Genomic DNA, 14,234 nt, shown 5'->3' with positions numbered 1-14,234 from the left:
ATATTTAAAGAAAAAGTTGAAATTAAATATAGACCGTTGAAAAACTACAACACATGAACCAAATCCAAAAAAATTAAAATTGTCAAGCCAACAAGCATTATGGAATAAAAATCGAAGAGTTACTTTTATACTGTAATTGCTAAAGTGGCAATCCCAATTAAACCTTTTTTTTTTTTTTTTTTTTCAATAATCATTAATTCAAGGGTTAGTTAAAACTTCCATGTCAACAATGTAAAATAGTTGTGAAACAAAAATGTAATTTCAATATTTAAACGGTCCCCACATCATGATTTTGGCATGCACTACTTGGAAACAAAAATACAAAAGAGCTATTTATTCCCTCACACATCAACCAATCTCCATCAGTTTTCAAAATGATATTCAATATATTCCACGAACCCACAGAAGGTTTCAATTTCCAACACTATATATGCACATGGGTGTAACTGACGTCCACATCATGTCTAACAACTAGAAACTAGCCACTTATGTACACATATAAGGAAGCATCAACTCAGGGCAAAATTCAAGTAAACAGTATTGCAAGACCCTCCCAAGACAGCTTATGAGCAAATACATCAGATTAAGGAGAGAGCTTCCTTACATAATACCCACATCCAAGTAATCTCCAATCTACATTTGCCAAACACAAATTAGTGACGAATTAAAAGTATACTCCAAAAGAGTACTGCTATTTGGTATACTTAAAATGCAATATAACTGGGATAACGTGACTATAGAATTTAGCCTTTTTTTTTTTTTTTTTGAACAAATGCTAATCTAATAACTGATTTTCACTATCACATCATCTAATTGTATGACAGTCGTATAACAATCTACTAAACAGCATTACTCAATCTAGATACATGGAACCAAAAGAGCATACTGTTTTACCTGAAAGCAAAGTTCAGCCAATGTCTTGCCATCATCTAATCTCCCATTTCCATAAGAATAGGTCATCCCCACCTTCATGAATCAATGGAGTATTCCAGAGTCAAACCTCATTATAGGTATTGTTCATGCATCAACCAGTAAAGCATACTTACAAATACAAATACAATATTATTTCTATGACACACACACTTTAAAGCTAAGATGTCAATCCACACAACCAAATAACATATTTGAGTTCTGATAGAGATATCATAACCATTTCAGCCCTCAAATAAACCATAACGTTAAATATGCCATGATGCAAATCCACTTTTATCCACCGAGAGAAAGGTTAAAACATAGAAAGGTGCTGACATTGAAAAGGGGATACCTTTAATCAGAAATTGGCTGGGTCAACATTGTGAAAAACATCAGGACATCAGTCATTACCATGGCATTTAGTTAACTAAGAAAAACACTCAGAATTTTGGAAGAGAGAGGAAAGTTAGATATAAGTCAACAGTGGAGATTATTTGGGAATTACGCATTGAGTTTCTAGTAGTAGATCCATAATAATAATAAGGGGAAAATCCACTTTACCCCCCTGAAGTTTCAGGGGTTTTTCAATTTGAACCTCAAAGTTTAAAAAGTGGCAATGTACCCCCCCAATGTTTCAAAAAATTTCAATTTAAACCTTCCGTTATAATTTTCGTTAAATTGGACGGAAATTTTTTTTAAAAAAGCCTGAGAGGAATTATATAATTTTAGAGATTTCCGTCCAATTTAACGGAAATTATTAACGGAAGGTTTAAATTGAAAATTTTTGAAACATTGGGGGGGTACATTGCCACTTTTTAAACTTTGGGGTTCAAATTGAAAAATCCCTGAAACTTCAGGGGGGTAAAATGGATTTTTCCCTAATAATAATAATAAGTGATTGTGAATGTCCAGAATTGAGAAAATATCATAAGCATCTGAATTACAAGCAATACATGTTTACAAGTGTTTTCAACATTTTGCAAATTTCATGTCATAAGCATCTCATGCATATTTAGGGGCCTCGTCCTCCCAATGTCCCCCTCCCCTGTCCTATTTTCTCTACTAGCAAAAGACAACCAGGCCCAAGATTTTTCCTAGCATACATATGACATTCCTCGTTTTTAAGATCACTTCAGATATATTACAAATTACTCAAAAATTTATAAACTATTTGACAAATGTGAAAATGATTAAGATTGTATACACCACAGTGGAAACAAAAACATAATTCATGCAGCAAATTCTCCACATACCAAAAATTTCCATCACCTTGGTTCCAATCTTTTCAGCATAAATCATTGACCATTGACAGTAATATGAGATGAGTTGTAGGAGAAAGAATAGAAAATTATGCATCTGAAAAGATATATCTGGTCAACTATGTTCATCATACTACAGAACTAAAATCATTTACCCACTAATTAATGCATGCACATATTAGAAGAGTTTCAGAACTCACTCTCATGTAAATGACAACACATAAATCGACAGAGACGGAATAATGGCTGTGTTATTTACTCACACACAGAGAGTACCTCTTTTACTGTAAAACGGCCATTTTTATCGGGATATACAAAAGCAAAGGATAGTTTTGCATTTTTTCTCCTTGCAGCTGGAGCTACCTCTTTGACCTGTAAAAGAAGCATAATAAACTACAGAACCCAAAAAAATAAAAATGAAGAAGAAATAACTTTTATAAAGAAAGAAATAAGAATATGTCAGATATAATTTTAAATCAATATCCACTTTTGAAGTGATCGGAGGGAAATAAATATGTCAGATATAAGCTCCATCTTGCTTAATGTGGTGTCTTTGGAGGGACAAAAATGATCAGAGTTTAGAAGACAGTGCGCAGACAGTTGTGGAATTAAAGGCTTTTTTCTTCAACAAACTTTACCACAGGACAGTTGCCTTTGACTTTAATATTTTCTAGTTTTCAAGTTTTTCTTGATCTTTTTTCTTTTACTGATTAGTTAGATCTATTGTATTGTTCCTATATACTTGGGTTGTGTCTTTGCGCTTTTTAATGAATTTGCAATTACTTATCAAAAATAATTTCAAACCAATATAGAGAGAACCATCAAGAAAGACACTCATCTTAGGCAGTTTTCATTATAATCAGTTACCATTAAATGCACTCAGACATTATGCACTGAAGCATAAACAATATCAACTGACTTAACTTTCTCAATGGCATTACCGTGGTGCACATTCCTTCTATCTTTTCTGGGGACACTTTTTATTTGATTTTTTTTTTTCTTTTGAAAAGTGGCAAGTTCATAATTGCTTCAGTAATTAGTACAAAATGTAATCCAACAGAAACCTGTTTCAACAAACATTCCACCCGGTCCTTCTCTGCAATAAACAGAGTCCATCATAAACATATTGGTCTCCTTCTATGCTCCACAGCGCATAACAAGTTCATCCCTATGAGCCAAGTTAATGCTTGGTACAGGCCACTTATACTCACTGGTTATTGACCGCAAAATACCTAACCATTTTCTAGTACAATACCCCACATTCCTAGTTCCAATCTTGTTCCTGGTCATCTAGTTCAGACCAGGCCTAACACATCCATTGGCTGAAACTGCTACCAGGTCCACAGAATCCAATTAACCCAGGTAAAGTTATCACATTCTGAGAATGCCACAACTATTTGGCCATTGAGAAAACTGCTTTCCAACCCCCTCTCTCTCCCTCTCTTTTTTTTTTTTTGGGTATCCTCTTTCAACATTTCCAAGGACAGCAATATTTCACAGTGAACTACTCTCTGATTCATCCCTCCCATTCTTCTCATCTTCTCAATTCTGAAAACTTTAGTACACATTAGGACTTTGTACGAACTTCATAGCAGTCTACAGTAGACTATTGACTAACCTAAGATTTTCACTTGTGGGTGATGAATGCTGAAGGTTCTCATAAAAGTTTTGGAATCAAATTTAATAAATTTGTAACTCCTCTTCTATTTAGATATGAAGAAGTCCAAACTGCACATACACACCTAACCCAATAAAAAGGAAAGCACACATGCATACATACATCAATAAATACACACAGGCAGCATATATATATGTATAGAGAGAGAGAGAGAGAGAGAGAGAGAGAGAGAGAAAGAAAGAGAGAGAGTATACCAAAACAGTTAACTCACGAAGAGTAGCATCCTTCCAGGTATAAATTTGAACCTCATCCTTGGGCTCCTTGCCTCTCACTGCAAAGTCTCCATCGCTATGATGACCCCCAATCTTCAACAAGTTAGAAGAAACATTTCCACATGAATCAGTGCCAAAGATAACAATCAAGACTGGTTCTTCGATAAGTAAGCATGTCCTTTTTAATCCGGATATCAAAAAAAAAAAAAAAGAGTTTCCCACACCAATTTCATACACAAAAGAAGAAAAACAAAAAACAAATGCAGTTGACAGTGTGAATAACCAGCATACCCTAGTGAAAACCCGAAGCAGCAACGGGCAAGTCTGCAAATGAAATTCAAGATTTCAGAGATAATAAAAATTTTACGGCAGAGCAGAGAAATACAGAAGTAGCGATTGCAAAATCAGAAACCCTAAGAGAGAGCGAGGGAACCTTTTCGCGGTCGACGGGCTCAAAGCGAGGGCGATGAAGACCCGGAGGTCCTCTTGGAGGTGGGCCCAGTTGTCTCCCTCTTTGTTGTCTCCATTGCGCTTCTCTTACTCCCGCCATCTCTCTCTTTCCCTCTCTCGCAGGCACAAATCACACGCGCCGCCTTCCTTTATGTTGGAGGTGGTATTGTTGGTGGGCCCTGAGGGTCTGAGCCCACCCAAAAATTAAAAGCCCGGTTTTGTTCAACGACCGAGCCCCACTAGCCTATACAACTATACAGTCCATACCATACCACTCACTATTTGCTGTCGTCCAGACCAGAACTTTCTGATTGTTCCATTCCAAAGAAATGCACATACATACTCATTGGATGAATATATCTGGTGTTTCTTTTTTCTTTTCTTTTCTTTTTTTTTTTTTCACTAGGTATATATAGATGATGTAAAATATAACAATGCTCTGTATTTATTCATTTTATAAAAATAGAGCACGTTGCTCTAACGACACAATATAAAATGAGAAATTTATTCTATTCAAATTTGGTATGTGCTTTGTTTAACTCTTTAAATGTCACTTTCCCAATCAATTTCCAGATTTATAGCATATTCTGACGAATCACGTATCTGGCCACTACTCGGTCCATTCAAACTTTTCTCAACTAGACCGTGATTGATTTTCTTGCTTTTCCATCTCCATTACAAGTGTAATGCAAAACGAAATCTTCTTCGCTGCCTCTATCATTAGTGACAATTATTTCATATGTATGATAATTCATATGTCATCGATTAAATTCATTCTAATTAAGATATAGAGTTTTACCTAGCTCATGGGAAAAGAATTTTTCGCAGTTTTAAGAGCATTTTCATTTGGAATCTTAGTTAAAGTAGTCAAAATGTTAAAATGCATCTTTTTTACTCTCTAACCGACTCTTTATTTTGCTGAAAAATTTGGAAAGCACTATTTACTCTTCAAATCTTAACAAAATATATATTAAGGCATTGTTTGGTTCATGGAATGAGTATTCCATTAGGAAATAAAATAGTTATTACTCAGAAAAAACGATGGTATAATAGAATAGTTATTTCTATTCCTTAGGCCTCGTTTAGTTTGCAAAATTAGCATTCCATTAGAAAAGTGAATAGTTATTACTAGAAATAGAGAGTGAAATTGAATAATTATTTTTATTCTTTAATTTGGTAACAATACACCTGCTCTAAGTGGAATTGAATCAATTAGACAATTACTAATAAGCCACCCACACTATTTTTTTTTTCAACTTAATTTAAAAAACAAAAACAAAAACAAAATAAAAAAATAACATGGGTGGCCAACTGGGTGGTCAGCCACCCATAGAGCGGCCATGAGTGATTGCACCACCCCCAACAACTCGCAGGTGGCCGTGACCACCCTTGAAGCCGTTTGGGGTGGCCGCAGTGGCCAGGCCACCTTGAAAGGCGACGGGGGTGATCACACCACCCCCGCTCCGGCCTCTTTTGCTGGTGGCCGATCATCCCAATAGTTGGTCATCCACTTTATTTTTTAGGTTTTTATTTTTTAAAAGTTTGAAATTAAAAAAACAAAAAAAAATGGTTTTTTGTTTTTTTATTTTGGGAAGGGTCGTTTCATTCTCTCTCAATTTAGAGGATTATGTATTCCTCTTCGTAAGGGAATAGTTAACATTCTTAGGAATATGCTCCTACCAAACGAAAGAATAATTATTCTAAAAAATAATAATTACATTACAAGGTCTATTCCGCAAATCAACCGAGGTTTAAAAGTATGACATTATTTCTTCTTACAAGTTTGACATCCTCTCTCCTCACAAATAAAAGATTTAAAAAATATATATATTTAAATAGAAGAGTAGAAGTGGACATATCTAGTTTGAGGAGCGGAATCTAAGTGCTTCGAAAAAATAAATAATTAAAATAAAGAAGATAATTTTTTTTTTTTTTTTTAAGTCGAATAAAAAATATTTTGAAGGCATTTAAGTTTTATTGAATTGGCATGTGATCTTCAATGAAGGTTTCAAAGCACACTAAAAATCAGAGTACACTGTACAAAAGATATATGGTACCAAAGCTCTTCTCCCAGGATTTAGGTTTTCTGACCTGTCCTATGCCTACTGCTACTTTTACTCCTGTTTTTTTTTTTTTTTCCTTTTCTTTTGAGACATTTTCTTTGGGCAAATGTTCTTTTTCTGTAAATCAATTAATATCCTTTACATGCTTGAGCAGCACGCTCCAATGGATTGGCAACAATTAATGGTCAGAAAGTTGAAAGAATGGAGGTGGCAGTGCAGTGAGGACCATGACAGGTTGTGGGGTTCCCTTGTGAGAGAGTGACAGAGAGAATATGCTGTGACCAAGGGCTGTCCTTTTCGTGATTACAACGTTAAAATTCAAACTCTTAACCAAAAAAGCCAAGACCAAAACAAAACAAAACAAAAGGTCAAATTAATATGCTGATTTTTTGATGATCATGATTTAGCTAGTATCTGAAATAAACCAAATGGTCATGAATGAAAAGCAGGGTGAATTAGTTAATTTGATCGATCATAATTCATAAAAAAAAAAATGATACGTATAACAGGTCTCTAGCTCATTCATACAGATAACATGCATCATTGACAAAAGGATGTTCCATGTCCGTATCACATATATGCAACAATCTCCTACGACCAAAAGATATCAAATCCCACCAGCTCCTACGACCGATGATTGGACAGTATATACTTCGTAGGAGTAATTAAGCAATTACTACTTGTCCTTTTAAGTTTTGATAATAGTTCCGTCGCCTCTTTAAGAAGATCCAAATATTTATCCAAGTATAAGAAGGCTTATACAATAATCTAGATTTAAGAAAACTCTCCCGCATATAATATTTCTTCTGAAAAATGTTGGCCACCTGAGTATCAGGATTACACATCAATCTCATCCAAACAACCTTGGACTCATTTTATTTATAGCTAGCCCACCAAAACTTTAGCATAGGGGAGTTGATTCCACAGCATAGAATGTCTAAAATTAGTCACAAGTTTACTAAGTTTATCCCCTTTTCATTTCTTGTACGATTTGCTTAATAGTTTTGAAGAAATTTGTAATGGTATTTTCTTACACGGTATATATATATATATATATGTGTGTGTGTGTGGGCGCGCGCGCATCATAGATAGTTTTCTACTTGTTGTATGTCGGTTAAGATGAGATATCTTGCTTGTGCAAATGAGATTACACCATTTGAATGAAAATTAAAGGACCTTTAACTCCTTCCATAAATATTGAATCAAAGTTGCAGGTCTTTGTAATTTCTTATCACCTATATATAACCATTCATGTGATAGAGCATGCATGCAGCTGGTAGCTCATATATATATATATAAAAGGGACAATAATGATGGTGACACTTTAGCAACCATGAAAAAGGCCAATGCCATTGGTGAAAAAGAAATGTTAGTGGTTAATAATTTTTTTATATTTGATATATATTTTTTTACAAATTAAATAGATCAACCATTAAATTTATAGGATTTACCATTAACTTATGTAGAGTCCATAAATCTAATAATTAATTTATAAAATAAGATAGGTCAAATATATATAAAAATAAAATAAAATTAACTCATTACATTTCTCGAAAAAATATATATATGCATGCACCACAGCATAACTTGGTCGTGATATATTGTAACAATTCCCATGTATGATGTAACCTTGTTTTGTCCGAACGGACAAAGTAGTCTGACATTTGTAAGTGCTGGAATGCCGGCCGGCCCCATAGGCCACATGTTTGATTTTGTGAACACTTTCTGGGGACTTATTGGTAAGTCTCTTCCATATGGACAATGTGTCAGTCTTTCCACAGCCTTGACTCCAATATCCTTCATTGTATTACTATTACCGCCATAGTTCTCTCTAATTTAGTAGCATCAAACACATTTTTAATTATGTTGCAGTAAAATATGATATTTAGAAGCTAAGGTTTTAGCTTTGAGGATTGCTAACACATATTCTTAAGGTTTTGTTTGTTTCAACTTGAAATATTTTTTTTGTTAGAATTGTGTTTTAGTGAAATTATTTTTCAGCAATTTTTGGCTTTCGGTTCATATGATAAATCAGCAACCGCAACAGTGATGACAGCTTTCGAAAAGCTTTGGCGACTAGCGGCCAGCAGTGAAAGAGAATGAACTACAAGAAAGAGTGCGTACGTTTGAACAAACAGAGCCTAAGTGTTTACTCCATAACGTAGTAATGAAAATTACCATCGGATGAAATAACAAATGAAAGTACATCTAACATCCAGTGGTAATTTTCACTGCTACATCAATAAGTGAACACTTAGGTATATGTTTAGCATTTCTCTTTACATTTATTTACCTAACATTAGACCAAACATCAACTCCTCTCCCTCAAAATAAAAGCTCTATGCAAAAACCTCATTCTCTCTCAAATCTCAATCACGGACGAGGGAAGAGCTTCTCCCTACCACAACCCTCATGTTTCCTCTTGATCACCATCTCATCTTTGTTACTTCCTCTCTTATTTTATTTTATTTTATTTTTGTTCTTCTCATTTAGTTTTTCTAGTCTTTCGTTTGTTTTATTAGAGGTTAGATTTACTAAACCTATAACCTCCACCACCCACGCGAGCCTCCTCCTCCTCCATTGCTGGTCGCCGCTCAACCATCCATCGACCCCCTCCAGCCAGTTGAAGACCTGCAACATATTTCCTCAATCACAATATATCTGGCTCTCCTTCCTTTTGATCTCCTGCAGCAAATTTCCTCCATCACAATACATCTAGCTCTCCTTTGTAGAGCCCTTTTGGTCCACCTGAAATTTCATATCTAAATATGAACCCAAAAATATCTGATTTTGGTGGTCCTCTACGCCATCATCCCATATGGTGTATCCTCCACCACTATACAACTGCCTTTTAGTCCCCCAAGCTCTTTCATAAGCAGGTCAGGAGTTAAGTAAAAATGGGTTTTCTTTGTTGATACCCATAGTGTCCACCATATATGGACTGCTACAACTAACTAACATCATTCTCAATTACCTTCTGCGCCTTCAAGAATTCCTTCCAGAGATGTGGCTCGATCGTTGTCAAGATTGATTTTATTATTTTTTTTAGCTTTAGTATTTTAGATTTTATAATCTTCTTTTTTTGTAACTGTGTTGTTTGTTTATACTTATTCTTACTCATCTATTAAAAAAAGGGTTTTACCTTTTAAAAAGATGATATTTTATACTAAATAAATTTCATCATTATATTTCCCCATTAGCATCTCTTCTTCAATGCTAAAAAAAGTAATCGATGATCTCGTCCTTTTAGTAGCAAATGAGAATCGAGATCTATAACGTTGTTCTTATACTTATTCGATCATTTATAAGAAAAAACAATCTTCATTCAATACTGTAATGTTATTCGATGCAAATAATCTTGATTCTATAATGTTAGGTTATTCAATGCAAGTAACAGCACAATAATTTACAATATCATAATGATTGTTACTAACCAATTTTTTATTTTTTATTGGCTTAAATTTTGTGGATAATTGATAATTTAACATAGTATCAAAATTGATCACGTTCTCAATTCGACCCTGCATTCTATAGTTTGTCTCCATTTTTAATTAAGGTTGTTGATATAAGTGGTGTCTAGCATGGTATTAGAAAGTCATGAGAACCTAATGATGCCCCTACGATAACTGTTGCTTAGAAATGGAAGAACTCAAGAGCTTTTTACTCGCGACTTTTATCAATGAATGAATATGACATGCTTCCACAAACAATTAGAACATCTTGATTATGATTTTTTCGCGCTGCCATGGCGACAAAGTGCATGTGGTTGCCTAGATCGTTGTCTGAAGAGTGAAGATTGGCGATTGTTTGGCATTTTATTTCAAAGTATCATTGATATCGTTTTCTCTCTAGGAGTCTGAAACCTAGGGCAGAAGGATTAGTTTTCCAGGCGAGTCTACGGCTATGGAAGTATTCGTTGTTATTGTTTTTTCGGCGATGAATGAATCAAAGATGGTGGATGACCTCAGCCGGATGTGGGGGAGTCTCTCCCTCTCGGAGGTGGAGGGGGCTGAAATGGAGATCCAAAATCAAGCGTGGGAGGATGGAGCCAATCGGGGAAAAACCTGCTTGGTTGGGAAACTGATTGCGGATCATCTGGTGAGCAAGGAGTTTATACAAACCACTTTAACCCGGATTTGGAAGCCGTCAAGAACACCCTCATTCAAAGTGCTGGGGGACAACTTGTTTTTGGTGGATTTCGCAAATAAGGGAGACAAAAAAAGAGTGCTGAAGGGGAGACCTTGGGTTTTTTAGGGTAACCTACTTCCAGTCGAGGACTATGATGGGTTAACTCCTCCATCAAAATTCCCATTTGATAAAGCAGTGCTCTAGGTCCGGATGAATGGTCTTCTGTTGGCATGCATGAGTCTGACTGTAGGACAACAAATCGGGTCTTCAATGGGTCATGTTGAAGAGGTGGATGTTGATGAGGAGGGAATAGGATGAGGCGAATCCCTGAGGGTTAAAATTACTCTTAACCTGCACAAACCTTTGATGAGGGGGATAATGCTAAAAATCAATGGGTCATGGTTACCTTAAAAGGGTTTTTGGTGGAAGGCTTGGTCAAGTGACTAATAGAAGAGACCCTCCCCAGTCCCAGCGTGACAACAGAGGTGGTTTTGGAAGACAAGACTACGGGCGCTGCTACTCACCAAGTAGGCAAAGATCAGTGTACCGAAGCCCGGAAGTGGGTGGTGTGCATTTAGGGATGGCAGAAAGCAGTGGTAGGATACCAATGGAAAGAAATTTTCAAAAATCAAAATTTTCTTCCACAAACAAAGTTAAAGCGCCAGCTAAGGGCAAGGTGGATAGGGATTTGAATGCCGTAAATCAGGGCGATGAGATGAGAGGAGATTGGGAAGAAAATCATGGATGCCTTAATGATGATGATCGGTCAAAGAAGAATCCCACGAAATTAGGGGGCAGCTTGGCGGAAGGAGATAATTCGCACATCTATGGACCGACTATTGCACCCATAATGCTTTCCTTGATGAGTTGGCAAGACAAGAAGCTTTAGTAAAAGAGCACGTGGATGGGGGAGGGCAAGCTAGTAATTCTAATGGCTGGAAAGGTGATGATGGAAGAAGGGGGGCAGGAAGGTCAACAGGATCGGAGAGTAGTTTTTTTACTATGGTTGAAGTAGAGAAAAAAATGAAAGGTGCTATTGGTGATGACATAAATTTACCAAGACAGACCAATGATGACACATGGAAACATAGTGAACGAGTGGGGCTTTTGAAGTTCTTTGTGGTTTCAAGTGGGGAGAACTATGGTAAGCGGAAGATAAGGGATTTTAATGGGGGGGGGGGAGGATGTGGCGAAAAAAGTACGAATGAAAGGAGGGCGTTCTTTGAAGTTTGGCGGTGTGGTATTAAACACGACAAAAATGGATCGGAAGTGGCGCAGGCTGGCAATCAGCCCCGCCAACCATAATGAGTATTTTAAGTTGGAACTGCTGAGAGCTTAGAAACCTTCGGACAATTTGGGAACTTCGCCGTTTGATGAAGGATAAGAAGCCTACAATAGTTTTCTTAATGGAAACTAAGTTACGTGCAAATAAGATGGAAAGGATGCGGATTCAGTTGGAGTTTGAGCACATGTTGGGGGTTGATTGTGTGGGCAAAAGTGGTGGGCTGGCTTTACTTTGGATGACAGATTCTGGGGTACAAATCCAAAACTACAGCCAACTACATATAAATGCGACGGTGTGTTCCCTTTCGATTAACCCGCCAAGGAAATTCACCGGTTTCTACGGCCACGCCGAGGCTAGCAAGAGAACTGAGGCATGAAGTTTACTTTGACATGTTGCTCAGATGGACCCCATACCTTGAGTTTGTCTTGGTGATTTCAATGAGATCCTTAGCCTTGATGAAAAATGTGGAGGGAGCAGACGCCGAAAGGGGTTTAATGGAAAATTTTCAAAACACCCTAGAGGTGTGTGGTTCGTCGGAATTGGGTTATAAGGGACCAAAATACACATGGCACAATGAAAAAGTGGGGGCTGATTTCACCAAGGAAAAATTAGACCGAATGGTGGCCAACTGGGGGTGGTGTGATTTGTACCAAAGGGCGGAGGTTTTAGTTGGGGTTTCATTAAGTTCTGACCATTCTCCACTTTTTGTGTTCCCAAATGGTTAGTTTAAAGGCCAGCAGGGGCCACGAAAATTTAAGTTTAAAGCCGGCTGGGAATTGCATACAAAATGCCAAGGTATAATAGAAAATACGTGGAAGGGGCTATCAAACCAAGTAGACCCATGGAGGAGTGTAAAAACGCATTGGTGAGGTGGCAACGTGATGAGTGGGCAAACCAAACCGTTTACTTAGAGCAATGTAAAAAATTGGCGGTCTTGCAAGGGGAAGAAGATGAGTGGGCTGTTGGGCAAGCCTTCAAACTCCAAAAGGAACTAGCAATCCTGATGGAGCAAGAAGAGTTAAAATTGAGACAAAGAGCTAAATTAGATTGGCTCACATCCAGGGATAGAAACTCAAAGTTCTTCCATGCTTGCACTAACCAAAGATGATTAGTGAATAAAATTAGCCAAATCCGGGATGAAAGGGATAGATTATGCGAGACTCAAGAGGAGATTGGGGGGGCCTTTGAAAATTATTTTGACAATTTATTCTCTTCTTGAGGTATTGCGGACTATGATGACTGCTTGGGAGTTTTGGAGGGGCGGATTTCGGATGCTATGAATGAATCTCTTGTGAAGCCTTTTTGCGGAGGATGAGGTGAGGGTTGTGCTTTTTTAGATGGCCCCCCTAAAAGCCCCTGGACCGAACGGCTTCAATGCCGGCTTTTTTTAGAAAAATTGGGACATAGTGGGACTTGAGGTTTGCAAAACTATTCTTTTTTCTCTCAATAATGTTGTTCTAGATAGTGAACTGAATTCTACTTTTTTAGCACTTATTCCCAAGATAAAAAAATCCTACATCTGTCATGGAGTTCAGTACGATTAGCCTGTGCAACGTTCTTTATAAAATTATATCAAAGGTTTTAGCTAATCGTCTCAAGGTGATATTACCCCATATTACATCCCCTTTCCAGAGCGCTTTTATCCCGGGGCGTCTGATCTCCGATAATATTTTGGCAGTATATGAGACCCTTCATACGATGCAGACCCAATTGAGGGGTAAGAAGGCCTATATGGCAGTCAAAATTGATATGAGCAAGGCCTATGACAGGGTTGAATGGGGTTTTTTTGGAGGCGGTTATGGACAAGATGGGTTTTGCTCTTCTTTGGATCAAACTTGTTATAATGTGTGTGTCTTCGGCACACTATGCGGTATTGGTGAATGGCATTCCTACGGGGAGGATTATCCCAACTAGGGGTATTAGACAAGGCGACCCTATATCCCCATACTTGTTCTTACTTTGTGCAGAAGTGTTGAGTTCGTTACTTGCAAAAGCGGATAGGGAGGAGGTTCCTACTTCAAAAAGAGACACTCGCCTAAATCATCTATTTTTCGCTAACGACAGCTTATTGTTTTGCAGAGCGGACTTGGGTCATTGGAATAAATTATCAACTCTCCTTAAGATGTACGAAAGAGCCTCTGGACAGCGATTGAACAATTCCAAGATGGCCATCTATTTCAGTCAAAATACCCCTATGGAAACGAGGCAACAAATCCTTAAGGTGGCGGGAATTACGAGCTCACAATG

General features: G+C 37.1%; 1 protein-coding gene across 1 annotated transcript; it reads right to left on the bottom strand.

Moving 5' to 3' along the window:
* Positions 1-364: 364 nt before the first annotated feature.
* Positions 365-4,658, bottom strand: LOC132186043 (histone deacetylase complex subunit SAP18). The gene is made up of 6 exons (XM_059599823.1): positions 4,495-4,658; positions 4,353-4,385; positions 4,044-4,154; positions 2,448-2,543; positions 895-966; positions 365-633 (listed from the first exon to the last, which is right to left on the bottom strand). Exons 1-6 carry the CDS (start codon positions 4,609-4,611, stop codon positions 601-603), a joined length of 462 nt encoding a protein of 153 aa, XP_059455806.1. The 5' UTR covers positions 4,612-4,658; the 3' UTR covers positions 365-600.
* Between the last annotated feature and the right edge of the window lie 9,576 nt (positions 4,659-14,234).

Source organism: Corylus avellana, chromosome ca7, assembly GCF_901000735.1.
Source record: "Corylus avellana chromosome ca7, CavTom2PMs-1.0".
Lineage (NCBI taxonomy): Eukaryota > Viridiplantae > Streptophyta > Magnoliopsida > Fagales > Betulaceae > Corylus > Corylus avellana.
Note: the sequence above shows the minus strand (reverse complement) of the source record. Positions and strands in the feature narration are given on the sequence as shown.

Bases quoted from the DNA above. Each gene is read 5' to 3' on its own strand.
- LOC132186043 (XM_059599823.1), bottom strand. From the start codon at position 4,611: ATGGCGGGAGTAAGAGAAGCGCAATGGAGACAACAAAGAGGGAGACAA. The intron at 967-2,447 runs GTACTCTCTGTG...TGATTCATGAAG, and splicing joins GCCGTTTTACAGTAAAAGAG to GTGGGGATGACCTATTCTTA. The intron at 634-894 runs GTAAAACAGTAT...TGGCAAATGTAG, and splicing joins TGGCTGAACTTTGCTTTCAG to ATTGGAGATTACTTGGATGT.